A 15,546-nucleotide genomic window follows, 5' to 3' on the forward strand; every position below is an offset into this window, starting at 1 on the left:
TAAATGGAATGGTCTTAACTTGCCAATTAAAAGAACAGCAAGATGTCACTATCTGTGTTCACAGAAGACATACCTCACTGGCAAAAACTCAGACAGATACGTACATATGTATATATATATATATATATATATATATATATATATTTGTATGTGTATGTCTACATGTGTATATGTATGTATACGTATATGTGTGCATATATGTGTATTGTAGTTACATATGTGTGTATGTGTACGTGTATATTTGTGTGTATGCCTCTTTGTATGTATTGTATGAGCATGTGTATGTGTATTATATACATGTAAATGTATATGTCCTGTACATATACCAAGCAAGTAGAAACAGAGCAAGCAAGAGTAGCTTATAGCTACTCTTCGAACAAAAATTAGAAGAGATAAAGAAGGTCACTATGTATTAATAAGTGGAAGAAAGCATTAAGTAGATATATAATTGTAAACTGGTAAGCACCAAACATTGGTGATCCTAGTTTCATAAAACAGCTAATAAACATAAAGACACAGACAAGTGCAGATATAATACAGCAGTGGGTAGCTCTAACACTCCACTCTCATAAATAGATCATTTAGACCTGCAAAAAAATCAACAAAGAAATCTCAGAGTTAAACTGTGCTACAGACATGAGGAACCAAACTCTTTTCTCCAAAGTAGTACATTTAACAACTGCATATAACACACAATTCTCAGCAGCTGATGGAATTTTATCCGTACAGGGCACACTTTAGGCTACAAAGCAAGTCTTAACAAATAAAAAAAAAAGCTTAAATAATTTCTTACATCTACCAGATAATAATGGAAGAAATTTGGACATTAATAGCAAGAGAAAGTACAGAAACTATGCAAACACATGGAGATTACATGATATATTTTTGAATGATTAGTGGGTCATTGGAGAAGCCAGTAAAGAAATTAAAAAATACCTAGAATCTAATAAAAATGAAAATACAGCATACTACAACCTATCAGACATATTAAAGACAGTTCTAAGAGGAAAGTTTAGAGCTATGACCCTATCAAAAAATCAAAGCAATCTAAAATAAATAACCTAATGATAGTTCTTAAGTTTTTAGAAAAACAGGAATAAACCTAATACAATAATAGCTACTAAACAGCACTGTGGCTTACATCTACTTGGGGGCTAAGCAATGAAGGCTGTGATCTGAAGGCAGCCCTGGCAGTAAAGTTTTTGAGACTCTTGTTTCCAATTAACCAACAAGAAGCCGGAAGTGGTAGAGTGCCAGCCTTGAGTGAATAAAGCCCAGGCTCTGAGTTCAAGTACCAGTTGAAAGTAAAAGATGGAAAGTAAAAGATGGAAACTAGAAGGTAAATAGAAATGTCAGGGAAGAAATAACTGAAAGGGAAACTAAAAAAATCTATACTAAAAATCAATAAAACAAATGGTTGCTTCTTTGAAAATATAAACAAGATTGACAAACCCTTAAACAATATGACTAAAGAAAGAAGGAAAAAGCCCAAATTAATAAAATTAGACATTGGAAAACAGGTAACATTAAAACAAATACCAATGAAATTCATAAGATCATAAGGGAATACTTTGAAAACTTATATTAATATAAATTGGAAAATCTAGAAGGAATGGACAAATTTCTAGACACATATGATATACTACCTCTGACCCAAGAGAATATAAACAACTTTGCAGCTTTATGGTAAGCAAGGAGATTGAATCAGTAATAGAACCTACCTATTAAGAAAAGCTCAAGACTGGATGTGTCTCTACTGGGTTCTATTAGGCCTTTAAAAAACTAATATCAAAGGTCCTCAGACTTTTCCTTGTAATAGAAAGAGAAAGATACCACCAAACTCATTCTGCAATACCAAAGTCAGAGAAGCATAAGATAATAACCAAAAAGAAAATTATAAGACCATTTTCTTCAAACATACATGCAGAAATTCTCAACAAAAATACTGAAAGAACAAATTTGACATTAAAAAAATTATATGTTGTAATTAAGTTTGTTTCATTCCAGGGATGCAAAGATGCCGCAACATACACACATGACTATCATACGGTAATAAATACAAACAGGACCAAAAAATCTCATGATCATTTCAATAGATACAGAAAAAGCTCTTGACAAAATCCAATATCCTTGCACGATAAAAACCCTGAAGAAACTAAGAATAGAAGGAACATATTTTAACATAGTAAAGAACATACCTTACTATGGCAAAAAACCTATAGCTAACATGGTAATAAATAGAGAAAAATGATTTTTTCTAAAATCAGGAACAAGCCAAGGGTGCCTACTCTCCTCTCAATATACTTCTTAATTCTTAGCCAGAGCAACAAGGAAAGAGAAAAAGATGAAAGGGTTATGAATCAGAAGGAAAGAAGTCAAACTATTCCTTCTGGTAGATGATATGATTCTATTGTTAAAAAGGCCCATAGGCTCCACAAAAAAAAAATATTTAAATACTTACAGAAAAGTAGCAGGACATAAAACCAAAGTAGAAAAATCAACAGCTTTTTTTATATAACAATAACGAGCATGCTAAAGAAATCAAGAAATCAATTCTGTTCATAATAACTTCAAGAAAAAAATTACTAGGAATAAATTTAACCAAGAAAATGAAAGATCTGTACAATAAAACCCAAAAATATTGAAACAGGAAGTTGAAGAAGAGATTAGAAGATGTAAAAATGTTCCATGTTCATGGATAAATAGAATTGATATTATAAAAATGGTTATATTATTGAAGTGATCTCTAGATTCAGTGTAACCTCCATCAAAATTACAATGGCATTCTTCACAGAAATAGGAAACATAAATCCTAACATTCGTATAGAAGCACAAAAAACCCTGTATAACCAGAGCAATTCTAGAGTTTCAATTCATGACTTCAAATTATACTAAAGAGCTATAGGAATAATAACATAGTACCAGCACAAAAACAGAAATATAGACTATAGGAATAGAATACCAGTGGTTTTCATATGTTCATGTATAGTAAAAAAAAAAAGTTGTTGTGTGCTTATATAATAAAAGAATGTGCTTGATACAAAAATATAAAATGAAAGACTGTGATTAGAAGTACAGAATATTATTCTATTGGTTATAATAAAATATATTATGTGTTTGTTTCTCTGTGTGCTGTATGTGTATGAAAAGAGAATTTAGAGGATTTGTGCCAGAGTTATCTCCAAGTAACTAGACCAACTTCTTTTTTTTGGGGGGTGTCCGGTTGTGGGGCCTGAACTCTGGGCCTGGGTGCTGTCCCTCAGCTCTTCAGCTCAAGGCTAGCGCTCTAACACTTGAGCCACAGCGCCACTTCCGGCTTTTTCTTTTCTGTTTATGTGGTGCTGAGGAATCGAACCCAGGGCCTCATGCATGCAAGGCAAGCACTCTACAACTGAGCCACCTTCCCAGCCCCTAGACCAACTTTTTTTAGTGGTAGTTTTTTGTTTGTTTGTTTATATGTTGGTGGTGGTTTGTTTTGGGCTTTTGAGACAGGGTATCACTGTGCATTCCAGGCTGGTCTGCAACTCACAATCTCCTGCCTCAGCCTCTAGATAACAAACATGTACCACCATGTCCAAATTCCTTTCATTTTTTATTTTATATGTTCTCTATTCTTCTATTTCTTTCTTTTTTCCTTCTCTCCTTCCTTCCTTCCTTCCTTCCTTCCTTCCTTCCTCCCTCCCTCCCTCCCTCTGTCCCTCCTTCCCTCCTTCCCTCCTTTCTTTCTTTCTTTCTTTCTTTCTTTCTTTCTTTCTTTCTTTCTTTCTTTCTTTCTTTCTTTCTTTCTTTCTTTCTTTCTTTTTCTTGCTTGCTTACTTTCTGGCTTTCTTTCCTTTTTTCCTTTCTTGTTCTTGTCATGGGGCTTGAACTCAGAGCCTGGGCACTGTCCCTGAGCTTCTTTTGCTCAAGGCTAGTACTGTCCATTTGAGCCACAGCACCACTTCCACATTTTTTTTTGAAAGCTAATTGGAGATGAGTCTCAATGATTTTAAGATTCTCAATGATTTTTCCTACTCCAGATGGCTTGGAACTATGATCCTCAGATCTTAGCCTCCTGAGTAGCTAGGATTACAGGCATGAGCCACCGGCACCTGGCTATGATTCTTTCTAGTGATTAGCATACATTGGTAATGCCAGAGGATTTCAAATAGCACTTTTGCAACTTTTAAAAGGCAATAAATAAAAATGGCAATGCAGAACTGCCATGAAGAGTCTGCATGTGATTGTCCCACATAGCTCCAGCCCACAGCCAGGGCAGACCCCATCACCAGCCCTCCATACCACCAGCAAGGAGAACATGGTCTGCCCCACGTTGAAGCCATGGCGCCAGTTGTGGTAGGTGATCCTGCGGTAGCCCTTGCTCAGGGAGTACATGAACCGCACCAGGGCCTGCAAACACATGTACAATCAATGAGACAGCAGGAGCCTGGCCAGGTGCCCAGGCCCTCCAACCCCAGCACTCAACCAGAGGGGAAGACCTAGCAATAGACGCTTTGCCAACTGCTCAGTACTATGAAATTACAGTGGTTGGGAAACAAGATGTGAGTGCAAATCATTTCACTTATCCCACCAGCTGGGCCTCATTAATGAGTCCAAGCTTATTGTCCTGAGATCGATTGTCCTGAGAGAGAAGCTAACCTAACTTCATAGGCAAGGAAAACAAAAGGGTGTTTTAATTTTGTGAGCCTCCAACTTAAGTGCTCATCAGCATCACGTAAAGGGCTGAGTTGTTTGTGATTCATTAGAGCTTTAAGGGTGAGTGTATAGATATGTAAGAGAGAACCGGTGGTTTGGACAGCATCTCACATATTTCTTTTCACCCCCACTACCAGCACCTTCTTTTGCAGTTCTGAAGAGGAAGAGTTCTGTTTAAATGGACTTAGCCTACATGTTCCACCATATATACATCTATTTATTCACAGCCCTCAGAACTCAGAGCCTCAGAACTCACTGTATCTCTCAGCTCAGAAACACAAGTGTCTCTTCTGACAGATAACTGTCCATCAAGATCTGAACCCCAAATGCTAAGGGTGCTCCCTTCTTAAGGTCCTTTCTAGACTGAGCTGTTTTTGTTTGAATTTTTTAAAGCAAGGAAACAAAGGAAAAAGAAAAGGAGACATGAAAGATGTTTGATCTCACCTCCTGTGGAATATGGAATTTTTCTACTACTCGGAGCTCGTAATACATCTGTATACCACATTTCACCAGCTCCAGCTCTGTGAGAGGCAAATCGCTGAAGTGGAATTTATTAATTTCATATTTCTCTGCATCAGGCAGCTCTTCTTGCTGGACAGAGGATGGAGACAAGTAATCAGAGGACAATGAAGTGTTTCTGGGTCCCCCACCAGCCCTGCCCTGTCCCAAGTCGGAGAGGAGAAGCAGAGCAGAGGGTGGATTATACTTTGTAGAGAGATCACACGCCCACTCAGGAGTGCATGGACAAGTGTTGCGTCACACCCAATGTGCTTCATCTCAGCTCACCAGAATCTCAGCCAGCTCCTCTTCTTCACAATCCCAAGGCTCCTTGCCATACACCTCTCTGGTTTTCTGTCAGTGGCCAAAACAGCAGAGACAAAGACACAGGTAATTAAATCAGAAGACTAAATACAGTTCCACATCTCCATTTCTATTTTTTTGCTTCCTCCAAAATTTATGCATTGGAACCACCCATCAACGATACTGCCATTCAGCATTCATTAGTGAGCAAATTCAATAATGGGCTTCAGGTCCAGGGCCTTGCTCCCTATGTACTAGTAGGGTTACAGAATACTTTTTTGTTGTTATTGTTGGTCTTGGGGCTTGAACTCTGGGCCTGAGCGCTGTCCCTCAGCTCTTCAGCTCAATACTAGCACTCTACCACTTGAGCTACAGCTCTGCTTCCAGTTTTTTGGTGGTTTATTGGAGATAAGAGTTTCACGGACTGGGGCTGGGAAGGTGGCTCAGTGGTAAAGCGCTTGCCTTGCATGCTTGAGGCCCTGGGTTCGATTCCTCAGCATCCATAAGCAAAAAAAAAAGCCGGAAGTGGTGCTGTGGCTCAAGTGGTAGAGCGCTAACCTTGAGCTGAAGAGCTGAGGGGCAGCGCCCAGGCTCAGAGTTCAGGCCCACAACTGGACCCAAAATAAAACAAAACAAAGAGTTTCACGGACTTTCCTGCCTGAGCTGGCTTTGAACCGTGATCCTCAGATCTCAACCTCCTGAGTAGCTAGGATTACAGGCATGAGCCCCTGGCTCCCGGCTTACAGAATACTTTATAACCTCCATTTTCTCATCTGTAAAATAGGGATGAGAAAAGTCCTTAACCTTAATCATGCAACATTTTTTTTTCTTCACAGTGTGACAGTGGACAGGGCCTTGCACATGCTAGGCAAGCACTCCACCACTGAACTGCATGTTTTTGTTTTTATTCTGGAGACAGGGTATTGTTATATACTTCTAGGGTAGACTCAGCGTTTCTATGTAGCCCAGACTGTATTGGACTATTAATCTTCCAACCTCAGCCTCCTGTGCTGGGTCACAGGCCTGTGCTATCACACACAGCTTGCATAGTTCTTTTAAACAAAATATATACAACTAAAATAATGCATGTAAAGCATTGCCACAATACTTGGCACACAGGGTGCACTAAAATCACATGACATTGTTGTTGATATTTTTATTATAACTGACTAGGAAAAATGAGGCTTTGGCTATGGTCCTGATTTTTCTCTCATTTACTGTGTGACCTGAGGCAAGTTCCTTTTTTCTCATGTGCCGGAGAAGTATAGAATATGGGCCCAGTTACTTGTTCCTGATTTCATGACTCAGAGAAAAATCTGGTTCACTAAGGCTAGGCCTCCATAAGAACCACATATCCATCATTTGGCTGAAATTTTACACTGAGTCAAGTAAAGCATGAGGCAATTCATCAACACAGGTTAGTTTCTTCTTTGACCTGGGTAGATATTGGGAGGAAATGATGAAACTTTTTGTGGCATCTTCCATGCATAAGAAATGGCTTCTGGATGCACACGGGCCTGTGTAGTTTCAACCTGTGAGGAATTTGGGAATTTAACTGGATATCATTTCCAAAACCATGGGACAATTCAATTTGCTTCTAAGATCTTGGTCTCTTTAAAACCAAGATCCCATTGAGCTAGAAATTCTAGCCATAACAATTAAGCAAGAAAAAGAAATGAAAGGAATTGAAACCAGAAATAAGTAAATAAAACCAAGATCCCAGGAACAATCGATCACTGATTCTACCGTATTTTTTAAAGTATTTAATCCAATTTCCCACCTCACCTAGGATTTCTTACAATGGCATCCCTAATAATAGGATCATCAGCTTCTGTTGGATGATTCTCGAGATGGCACGCTTGCCACCTAGTGAAGCAGGAGGTTCACTGTCCTGACAAAGATTGAGACCTATTCACCAGTTTGGTGGTTTGGGGGCAAGTTCCTTCCCCTGTGGTAGCCTCTGTTTCTTCATCTCTATAATGAGGGTAGAATTCATTGCCTTTCCTACTTTCCTGGGCTAATGCTTATCAGCATAACATAAGGTCCTGTGAACCTGACATATAAATTGCAAAGTGATAAAACTATGTAAAGAGTATCTACTCTTCCTGGAAATCTCCTTTGCTCATCTAACTCTTCTGTGTCTTGCTTAGGTCTTCTTGACTCACAGGAGCATGGCTCCGAGACATGGATCATGGATCAGTGGTCTTCCGGATAGAGCTTCCTGAATAGGGGTACAACTATCTGGTACTACCTCCAGGATCAAGTCAACCCTAAACATAGTGAAAAGTGAAGACCTTTCAAGCCAGATCCAGACCCCTAAAGCAAAGTCATTTTGCAAAAGATACCTGTGCTCAGACCACAAAGGGCAGTCTTTATTAACTGCTCGCTGGCACATATGCATCCATCCATTCAACTGTGAAGATCTCCACCTCTGTGTTAGGCGGGAGGATGTGACTGAGAAGACCCACCCCAGCCTGTGCCCTCATCTACTTCATGTCTTGCCTTACTTTGGATGCATCTTGGAGGCACAGTTTGTACTAGAGTAGGAGCCAGGAAAGAATGTCACGCACCAGGATTTTCTGAATTTCTTCGTTGTCACACTTCACATGATATTTTACAATGTCCTGGAAAATATCCTTCCTATTTTCAAGTTTGTTCATGGACTCATAGGTGTCAGGATTTAAAACAGACCAGCCCAGGAACTGAGTCAAAGACTGAAAAGAAAGGAAAAGGGAAAAAAGAAAGAAATGAAGATTCAGAGATAAAAACAATCTGGTTCTGACTCCAACTTAGAGCAAGATTCTCAAGGCTTCTGTTTTCCCAGCTATAAAATGGTCTGAGAAGCTATGTGCCAACATGCAGGGTTGTAATGAGAACATAGAGTAGTGGGTATAAATGCACTTTGAATAAAGCCTACATGGGGAACTAGCCTCTGCCCAGGTGAGGGAAGAAGGCATATAGGAACTCTGTATTTTCTGCTCAGTTCTGTTGGGAACTTAAAACTTCTCTGAAAAGAAAAACTTTTTTTTTACATGAAACAACTTTATCTATTTAAAAAATGGACCAGTTCTCAAACTTGCATGTTATCTTTGTGCAGGAGCTACATTAATCTTTGCTCTACTATTCTAATATGGAATGTGGGTTTTTCTGATAACAGTTGACAGTACAGAAGAGTTGAGGTTGGTGTAGGATTGTGCCAACACAGTGACTTCCAATTCCTCCAGGTGGTTAGGTACTTGCACCCCAGGGTCTTACTGCACAGCTCTGAAAGCCAAGCCTGGAAGCTAGCGACCTCTGAACCCCACAGCAAAGCCTCAGCACACCATACCTCCATGAGGGTCTCATCCATTTCATCAAAGGGCTTCCCATCTTTACGGTTGTAAAACGTGGCCACCCCAACAATTTCTTCCTTCTTGTTCACAATTGGCATGGAAAGGACATTTTTAATCATCCATCCAGACTCATCCAGAGGCTCTTTCTACAAGAGAAGCATCAGACCTCAGGGTTCTTCTGCTTCCAGGCTGCACAGGCAGCTGTGACAGACTTTGTACTATGATTGGGACTCTGATTCTCTAAGAAGGGAATAACTGGATAGCATTTGGTGGACTTTGCTCATAGACGTGGCCACTCAAAAACACCATGAGCAGAGGCTGGGAAGGTGGCTCAGTGGTAGAGTGCTTGCCTTGCATGCATAAAGCCCTGGGTTTGATTCCTCAGCACCACATAAGCAGGAAAAGCCGGAAGTGGCACTGTGGCTCAAGTGGTAGCCTTGAGCTGAAGAGCTGAGGGACAGCGCCCAGGCCCAGAGTTCAGGCCCCATGACCAATTTTTAAAAGAAAGAAAGAAAGAAAAAGAAAAAAAAACCCTGGAGCAAACAGTGCATCTGACTGGCATTCTTTAAGACAAGTAGTCTTGTGGTTTTCAGTCCTAAGATGTCATGGCTGGCATATGTTAGGCAGTGTGCTTACATGTTGGGGTCCAGTAATGCACAGACACATCCTAGAGAGGTAGTGGTCCCCAGATATAATTTTCTGAGACACATTTCTTGATTCCTTTCATCAAGTCAAGCCCCTCCTCTATTCCCAGCTCTTCCCTTGACCGTCACTTTATGCCTGTCTCATGAGCTCTGTAGAAACAAGACCATGTCTATCTTGTCTGTCACTGAAGTCATTGTAGATTGTGCCCAAGCCTGGCCCACAAGATGGTCTCCATAAACACAGAGGAATGCTGTCAAGCAAAAATGATGGCAGCCATGAGAATCATCACAAAATTCATAGGAAGGGTAGCATTTACGGTCAATATGGAAGGACAGAGGATTTGGACAGCAAATGGTAGTTGCAGAGGAACCAGCATGAACAATATTCCCAAAGGCGGGAGGCAAGGGAGAGGGGCCTTGGAAATCACCCAATTCACTCCCACCCGATTCCCACTGCTATATGGCTTCTCTCCAGTCATCTTTTCACTTTATTTTAGGCTGCTTCCCAGAAAAGTAGGCGGATTCTCATGTATTCTAAGGCTCTTTCTGGGGGGAAAGAATCAAGTCAGAAGACTAAGAGAACAAATTAAAAAATGACTCACCTGAAATTCAAAAAAGTCCTCCGCAGGCGCATTCATGATATTGCAAATCTGAATGCCACAAAAAGAAATAATGGAGCTGTGATTAGACCTAATAGTACATCCAGTGAAGCACACAGACTATTTGGAGAAACATCATGTTTTTTGCCTAGGACATTTACATTCCTGTCATCAGATAGATGTTCTTGAAATGGTTTGGGGCTATTAGCTGAGGTTACTGAATAGGAAAAGCACCTTATAAGGTTCCATTTGTTATACTCTTGAATCATCTCCAAGGTTTGAAAAAGCTAAACGCACAAGTTGTCATTATTAACAGATGAATATTATGTTCATTTGTGGAGTATTTGGGTGGTGTTCAGGTCACTGTTAGCTTTACTAAACTGGGGATTGAACCTAGAGCCTTTCTCTTGTTAGGCAAGTGCTTTTCCACTTGAGCCATATCCATAGTCTTTTTGTTTTTGAGATAGGGTCTTGCTAACTTTGTCTAGGCTGGCATTGAACTCCTGATTCTCCTGCCTTGGCCTCCTGGGATTACAGGTGTGGATCACCATGATCTGCTATCGCCTGGTTTTAAAAAGCTGAGATAAATAATGGTACTGTAAACATCTTTGACTCAATTACATTTTGGTTCAGTGGGGAGAAGGGGTATTGTATTTATTGTTTTCCCTTGAAATGTAACCCAAAGCAGAACAATAAACAAAAAGTATTGTAGCTCAGTTTCTCTATTGCTAGATTTAGAAGTCTTGTCCTGAAATTTGTATCATCAAAGGATCACATGGGAGATATTTCATTGCCCTGTCAACAGGGTCATGCTGGGCTTTGTGTAGGTACTGCAGAAAAGCATCTGGCCGAGGGACAACTGGGAACTGAAATCCACCTGTCCTCTGCCTGCGGAGCCATGGCCACAACCTTGCTCCTTCTGTTGGAAAAGGACTCCTTCCAGTTCACCAGAAGCCAGGACATGCATTTGCAGCAGCTCTGTCTGTCAACACAGACAACATTTGTCTCAGAGAGTGGTCTGTCCCTCTTCCTATTGGGTGACTAACCACTATTGCCCTTCTGGTCTCTGCATGAACAAAGTCCACCAGTTTCCATTGCTCCCTCTTGATCATCACCCTCTCCTTTGGCTGTTTCCTGTGGACATGCTCAAATCTCTCCCATCGTTACAAATGAAATTCTTCCTCTCCCTGATATGGTCTCCATAGCAACAATCCAGGTAGGCATTCTCCTTTCTCTCTTGCATTCTCTACCTCCTCATTACACAGCCACTTCTCCGTAGACTACATGCTAGCTCCTGTTTCCACTTTGCTACCAAATCAGCTTTCATTAGGGCTACCATAGCCCTCTTAGTGGCAATTCCCTGGAGTTTTTAGATTCTGCCTAACCAGATCATCGTGCTACATTTTATCTCTCACTATTGATATGCTCTGCTTCTTTGGTTGCCAAGACACCACTCTCTCCTAAATTTCCAAACAATTCTGGACTCTCCCATTTCTCTTCACACTCCTCTTTACCCACCTGCTTTGGAAATCCTGGCAGCCTCCAATTTTGCACCACAGAGTACTGTTCCTGGGTAATTATATCAACACACGTGGTTTAAGTACCACCTGGTCTTGAGGACCTCCTCATTTCATCTCCACCCCTCCACTCTCTCTATAATATCCAAATTATCCATCTCCTTGCTAAGAGTGTCTCCATAGCATTTTGTCTGTAACTGTCCTCATCATCTTATATTCAGACCTTATGGCAGCATTATCCACCGGTCTGGAAATTAGCTTTGACTTCTCTTTCCATTCTGCTTACAATCAACCACAAAGGCCTACAAGCTTTCCCTTCTCAATATTAGATCTTACCAGATATGGCTTTCTTCTTCTTCTTTTTAATCCCATCTCTGCCGGAGTTGTTGTATAAAATGGGTACATTTATTTCAGACCTGACTCACTCCAAGCACTCACTGAGTCTTGGCAATGACAACAATATTCTTTACAGGACATCCCTATGTTGATATTTTTAACCTCTAACTTCTACCGCCCACTCTCCAGTGCCAGTCCTTTGGATATATGTTCCATGGAGGTGCCAACATTCTCTTGATAAAATGAAAATTGTCTATTCCATTCTCTTGCTTTAAAAAGTCACCTAAGCTGGGTGCCCATGGCTCATGCCTGTAATCCTAGCTACTCAGGATCTGAGATCACAGTTTGAAGCCAGTCAGGGCAGGAAAGTCTGTGAGACTCTTATCTCCAATTAGCCACCAAAAAGCAAAGTGGAAGTGGAACTGTAGATCAAGTGGTAGAATGCTAGTCTTGAGCATTAAAGCTCAGGGACAGTGCCCAGACCCTGAGTTTAAGCGCCAGGACCATAAGAAAGAAAAGAAAGCAAAAAATAGTCATCAGTTGATGAAAGCCTTGCCCCTTGATGTGATATCAAGGCCTACTATGATCTGGCTTCCTCCCTCTCAATCTCCTTCTCCTTCTGTCTCAAACATAATAGTCCAGCAACAGTACATGCATACATAGCACTGCTCCAAAACTCTTCCTGTGTTGTCTGCCTATTGCTGTGTAGCTGCATGTGGAGTACTCCCCAAAGGCTCATGTGTTACAGTCTTGGTCCTCAACTGGGAGGTTGTAGAATCTTCAAAAGATGGGACTACTGGTAAGACTTCCAGTTATTGAGACAGTTCCTTGAAGGAACTTCCTCTTTTTCCATTTCCTGGCCACCATGAGGTGAGCAGCTTAGCTCTATCATGTGTATTGTACTATGTTCACTTCAGGCCCAAAGCAATGAGGCCAAATGATGTGACCAAAAAACCCTCCAAAACTGAGCCAAAAGAAACCTTCACCTTGGGGGAGGGACAAACAAAGCAACAACAACAAAAAATCACATGGTACCTTATAAATACGTTAAAAACAATAGCAAGAAAGAAAAAAACTACTTGTGTCCTTATCTTGGGGTTCATTTCACTTAACATCAACTTATCTGACCTTTTCTGCTTGACTCAGACATATACTAGTTATTGTAAATAAGGGAAACCATGGGACTTATGTTTCTTTGCACCTGGCTTACTTCACTTAATATAATTTTTTCCAGGTCTTTCCTGGGGCAATGTCATTCTTTCTGATGGAGGCATAGAATTCCATTGTGTATATACGGGGAGAAGAAGGGAAAAAACAAATTGTTTAAATAGGGATACAGGTTGACCCATTGCAACAATGAGATGTACAAGACACTATGTCAAAAAATGAACTTTACAATTTAGGTGGAGGGGGGATGTAGTTGTAGAGATGGGAGGGCAGGGATGGTAAGGGAAAAACAGAGGAGGAGGCAACAATGCTTGATAAGAAATGTACTCATTACCTTGCTCATGTGCTTGTAACCCCTCTGTACAGTATTTTCACAATAAAAAAACTTATTTAAAAAATGATTTAAAATAAAGAAGAAACCTTCACCTGTAAGCTGATTTTCTATGGTATTTGTTCTAGAAGGGAAAGTTACTAATACCCATGTTGTTCCCTCCACCTGAATCTCCTGACCTGCCTCCACCTTCCTAAGACCTATTGATCTTAAAATTCAACTCTGACCATCACACTGTGGGAAATGAAGGCTAGTTTAGATACTCTCTATCTTTATTGTCAGAATACTGTGTATGTGTGTGTGTGAGATGGCTTATCACTTTGTAAGTATCTGTCAATATAGATGCCTCCTCATTTGATTATAAGCTTCAGAAGAGAAATTATATTTGATCTATGTATTCCATTTCCAGAGCTTATCACAGCGCCTAATAAGTAGACACGTTACTATAGGGCCAGCACTGTGTAGTGTGCGCTTGGGGAAAGATGTACTGTGAGTAAGCTCACATATGGAAACAACATGCCATTAACAGACACGATTCTACCCTGAGGCACAAAGAACAATGTCCCTCCATTTTTTGACTCTAAGTGGGTGTGGCATGATGAGAAGTAAAGCATCAGAGCTCTGCTACATAACTATGGTTGGAAATGTAGGGGAGAGGGGTGGCTGGGAAATGGCAATTAAGCTGGAATGAGAGGTTGGCATGGAGTCTTTGACAAGCCTGGTGGATCAGCCAGTTATGACAGTCCTGTGTAAGTAGTTTTAGCCACCAATGAGATGATGTACCTTTCCATTTGAGGATCATTTCTCTGCATTTCATATTTGCCCAAATGTCAGTCATTAATCTCTTTAGGCCAAATGTCAAGTTAATTGAAAAATCAAGAGAATGGTCTTTAGAAATTCACACTTGCTCTCATTCTCCCCATTCACACTCCCCTACTTCCAAGTTGCATCACTTACCAGGCCATTTTGGGCCACATAAGAGGGGAGGCCGCTTACTAAAGCCCAGTGGTCAGGAGGTGGATTCCTGTAAAAGTCAAAGACAAAGTGTGGCTTTCAATATAGGTACTGTTGGACTAAAAAGCTGAATCTAAGCCTTTGTTCCACTCCAACCTTAGGCTGTCCCCAGAACCCAGTTACATTCCCTATACCTGAGTGAACCCTAAATGCCAGCCAGCCATCTGTTTTTAAATATCTTTTTAAATTTAAATTGTATTGTCAAGGTGATGTACATAAGTAAGGTAGTGAGACATCTCTTGTCTAACTTGTTACCCCCTCCCTCATTTTTCTCCCTCTTTCCATCCTCCTCAGTCCCTCCACCTAAAATATAATTTTATTGTTATTGTTAAGGTGTTGTACAGAGGGGTTACTATTTCATAAGTCAGGTAATGAGTGCATTTCTTTTTTTGGGGACAATGTCGCTCCTTCTTTTACTTTCCCCTTCCTATCCCTGCCCACAAATTACATGGGTCATTCCCTCCCCTGAGGGGAAAAAAACCACAAACAAAAACAAACACCACCATCACCACCACCACCAATAATAACAACAAAAATCCTATATTTCCATTTCCTGGAGGTTGTGTCAATAAATAGCATTTTAAATGTTCAGAGAACTTACATTTTTGGGTTCCTCCTCTAAGGATGTCCTCCTTTATAGTCTGATTGTGTGTGAATGCCTACCGTCCTGTATAGGTCTTCGTGTCTAGTTATATTTTTGATCTAGCTTCCATATATGAGAGAAAACATGCCTTGTTTGTCTATCTGAGCTTGCCTTACCTCACTTAGCATGATTTGTTGCAGGTCCATCCCTTTCCCTGCAAATGACATAATGTTATTCTTTCTAATGAATGAGTAAAATTTCATTGTATGCATACATGTATGTATATATGTATGTATGTATGTATTGTTGTATGCATGCATGCATGTATATATGTATGTATTGTATGCATGCATGTATGTATGTATGTATGTACATGTGTATGTATGTATGATTGTTGTATGCATGTATATATACCATATTTTATTGACTTATTCATCTGTTGTAGGGTATCAGGACTGTTTTCAAAACTTGGCTAGTGTGAATAGTGCAGCAGTGGTTACACAAGTGCCTTTACCTTATCCTGACTT

The 15,546-nt window shown here is 40.3% G+C and overlaps 1 protein-coding gene across 1 annotated transcript in view; it reads right to left on the reverse strand.

Annotated features, from left to right (window-relative positions):
- Pde6a (phosphodiesterase 6A) overlaps positions 1–15,546 on the reverse strand; it is an 80,729-nt gene that overhangs the window by 21,852 nt on the left and 43,331 nt on the right. Inside the window, exons 7-13 of the mRNA XM_070036007.1 lie at positions 14,380–14,446; positions 10,075–10,122; positions 8,825–8,974; positions 8,067–8,210; positions 5,482–5,547; positions 5,140–5,286; positions 4,282–4,389 (exon numbers count right to left, since the gene is read on the reverse strand). Coding sequence (XP_069892108.1) covers positions 4,282–4,389; positions 5,140–5,286; positions 5,482–5,547; positions 8,067–8,210; positions 8,825–8,974; positions 10,075–10,122; positions 14,380–14,446 — 730 coding nt within the window. The remainder of the gene's footprint in view (positions 1–4,281; positions 4,390–5,139; positions 5,287–5,481; positions 5,548–8,066; positions 8,211–8,824; positions 8,975–10,074; positions 10,123–14,379; positions 14,447–15,546) is intronic.

The sequence above is a fragment of the Dipodomys merriami genome, unplaced genomic scaffold, assembly GCF_024711535.1.
Source record: "Dipodomys merriami isolate MVZ:Mamm:240054 unplaced genomic scaffold, mDipMer1.0.p SCAF_27, whole genome shotgun sequence".
Lineage (NCBI taxonomy): Eukaryota > Metazoa > Chordata > Mammalia > Rodentia > Heteromyidae > Dipodomys > Dipodomys merriami.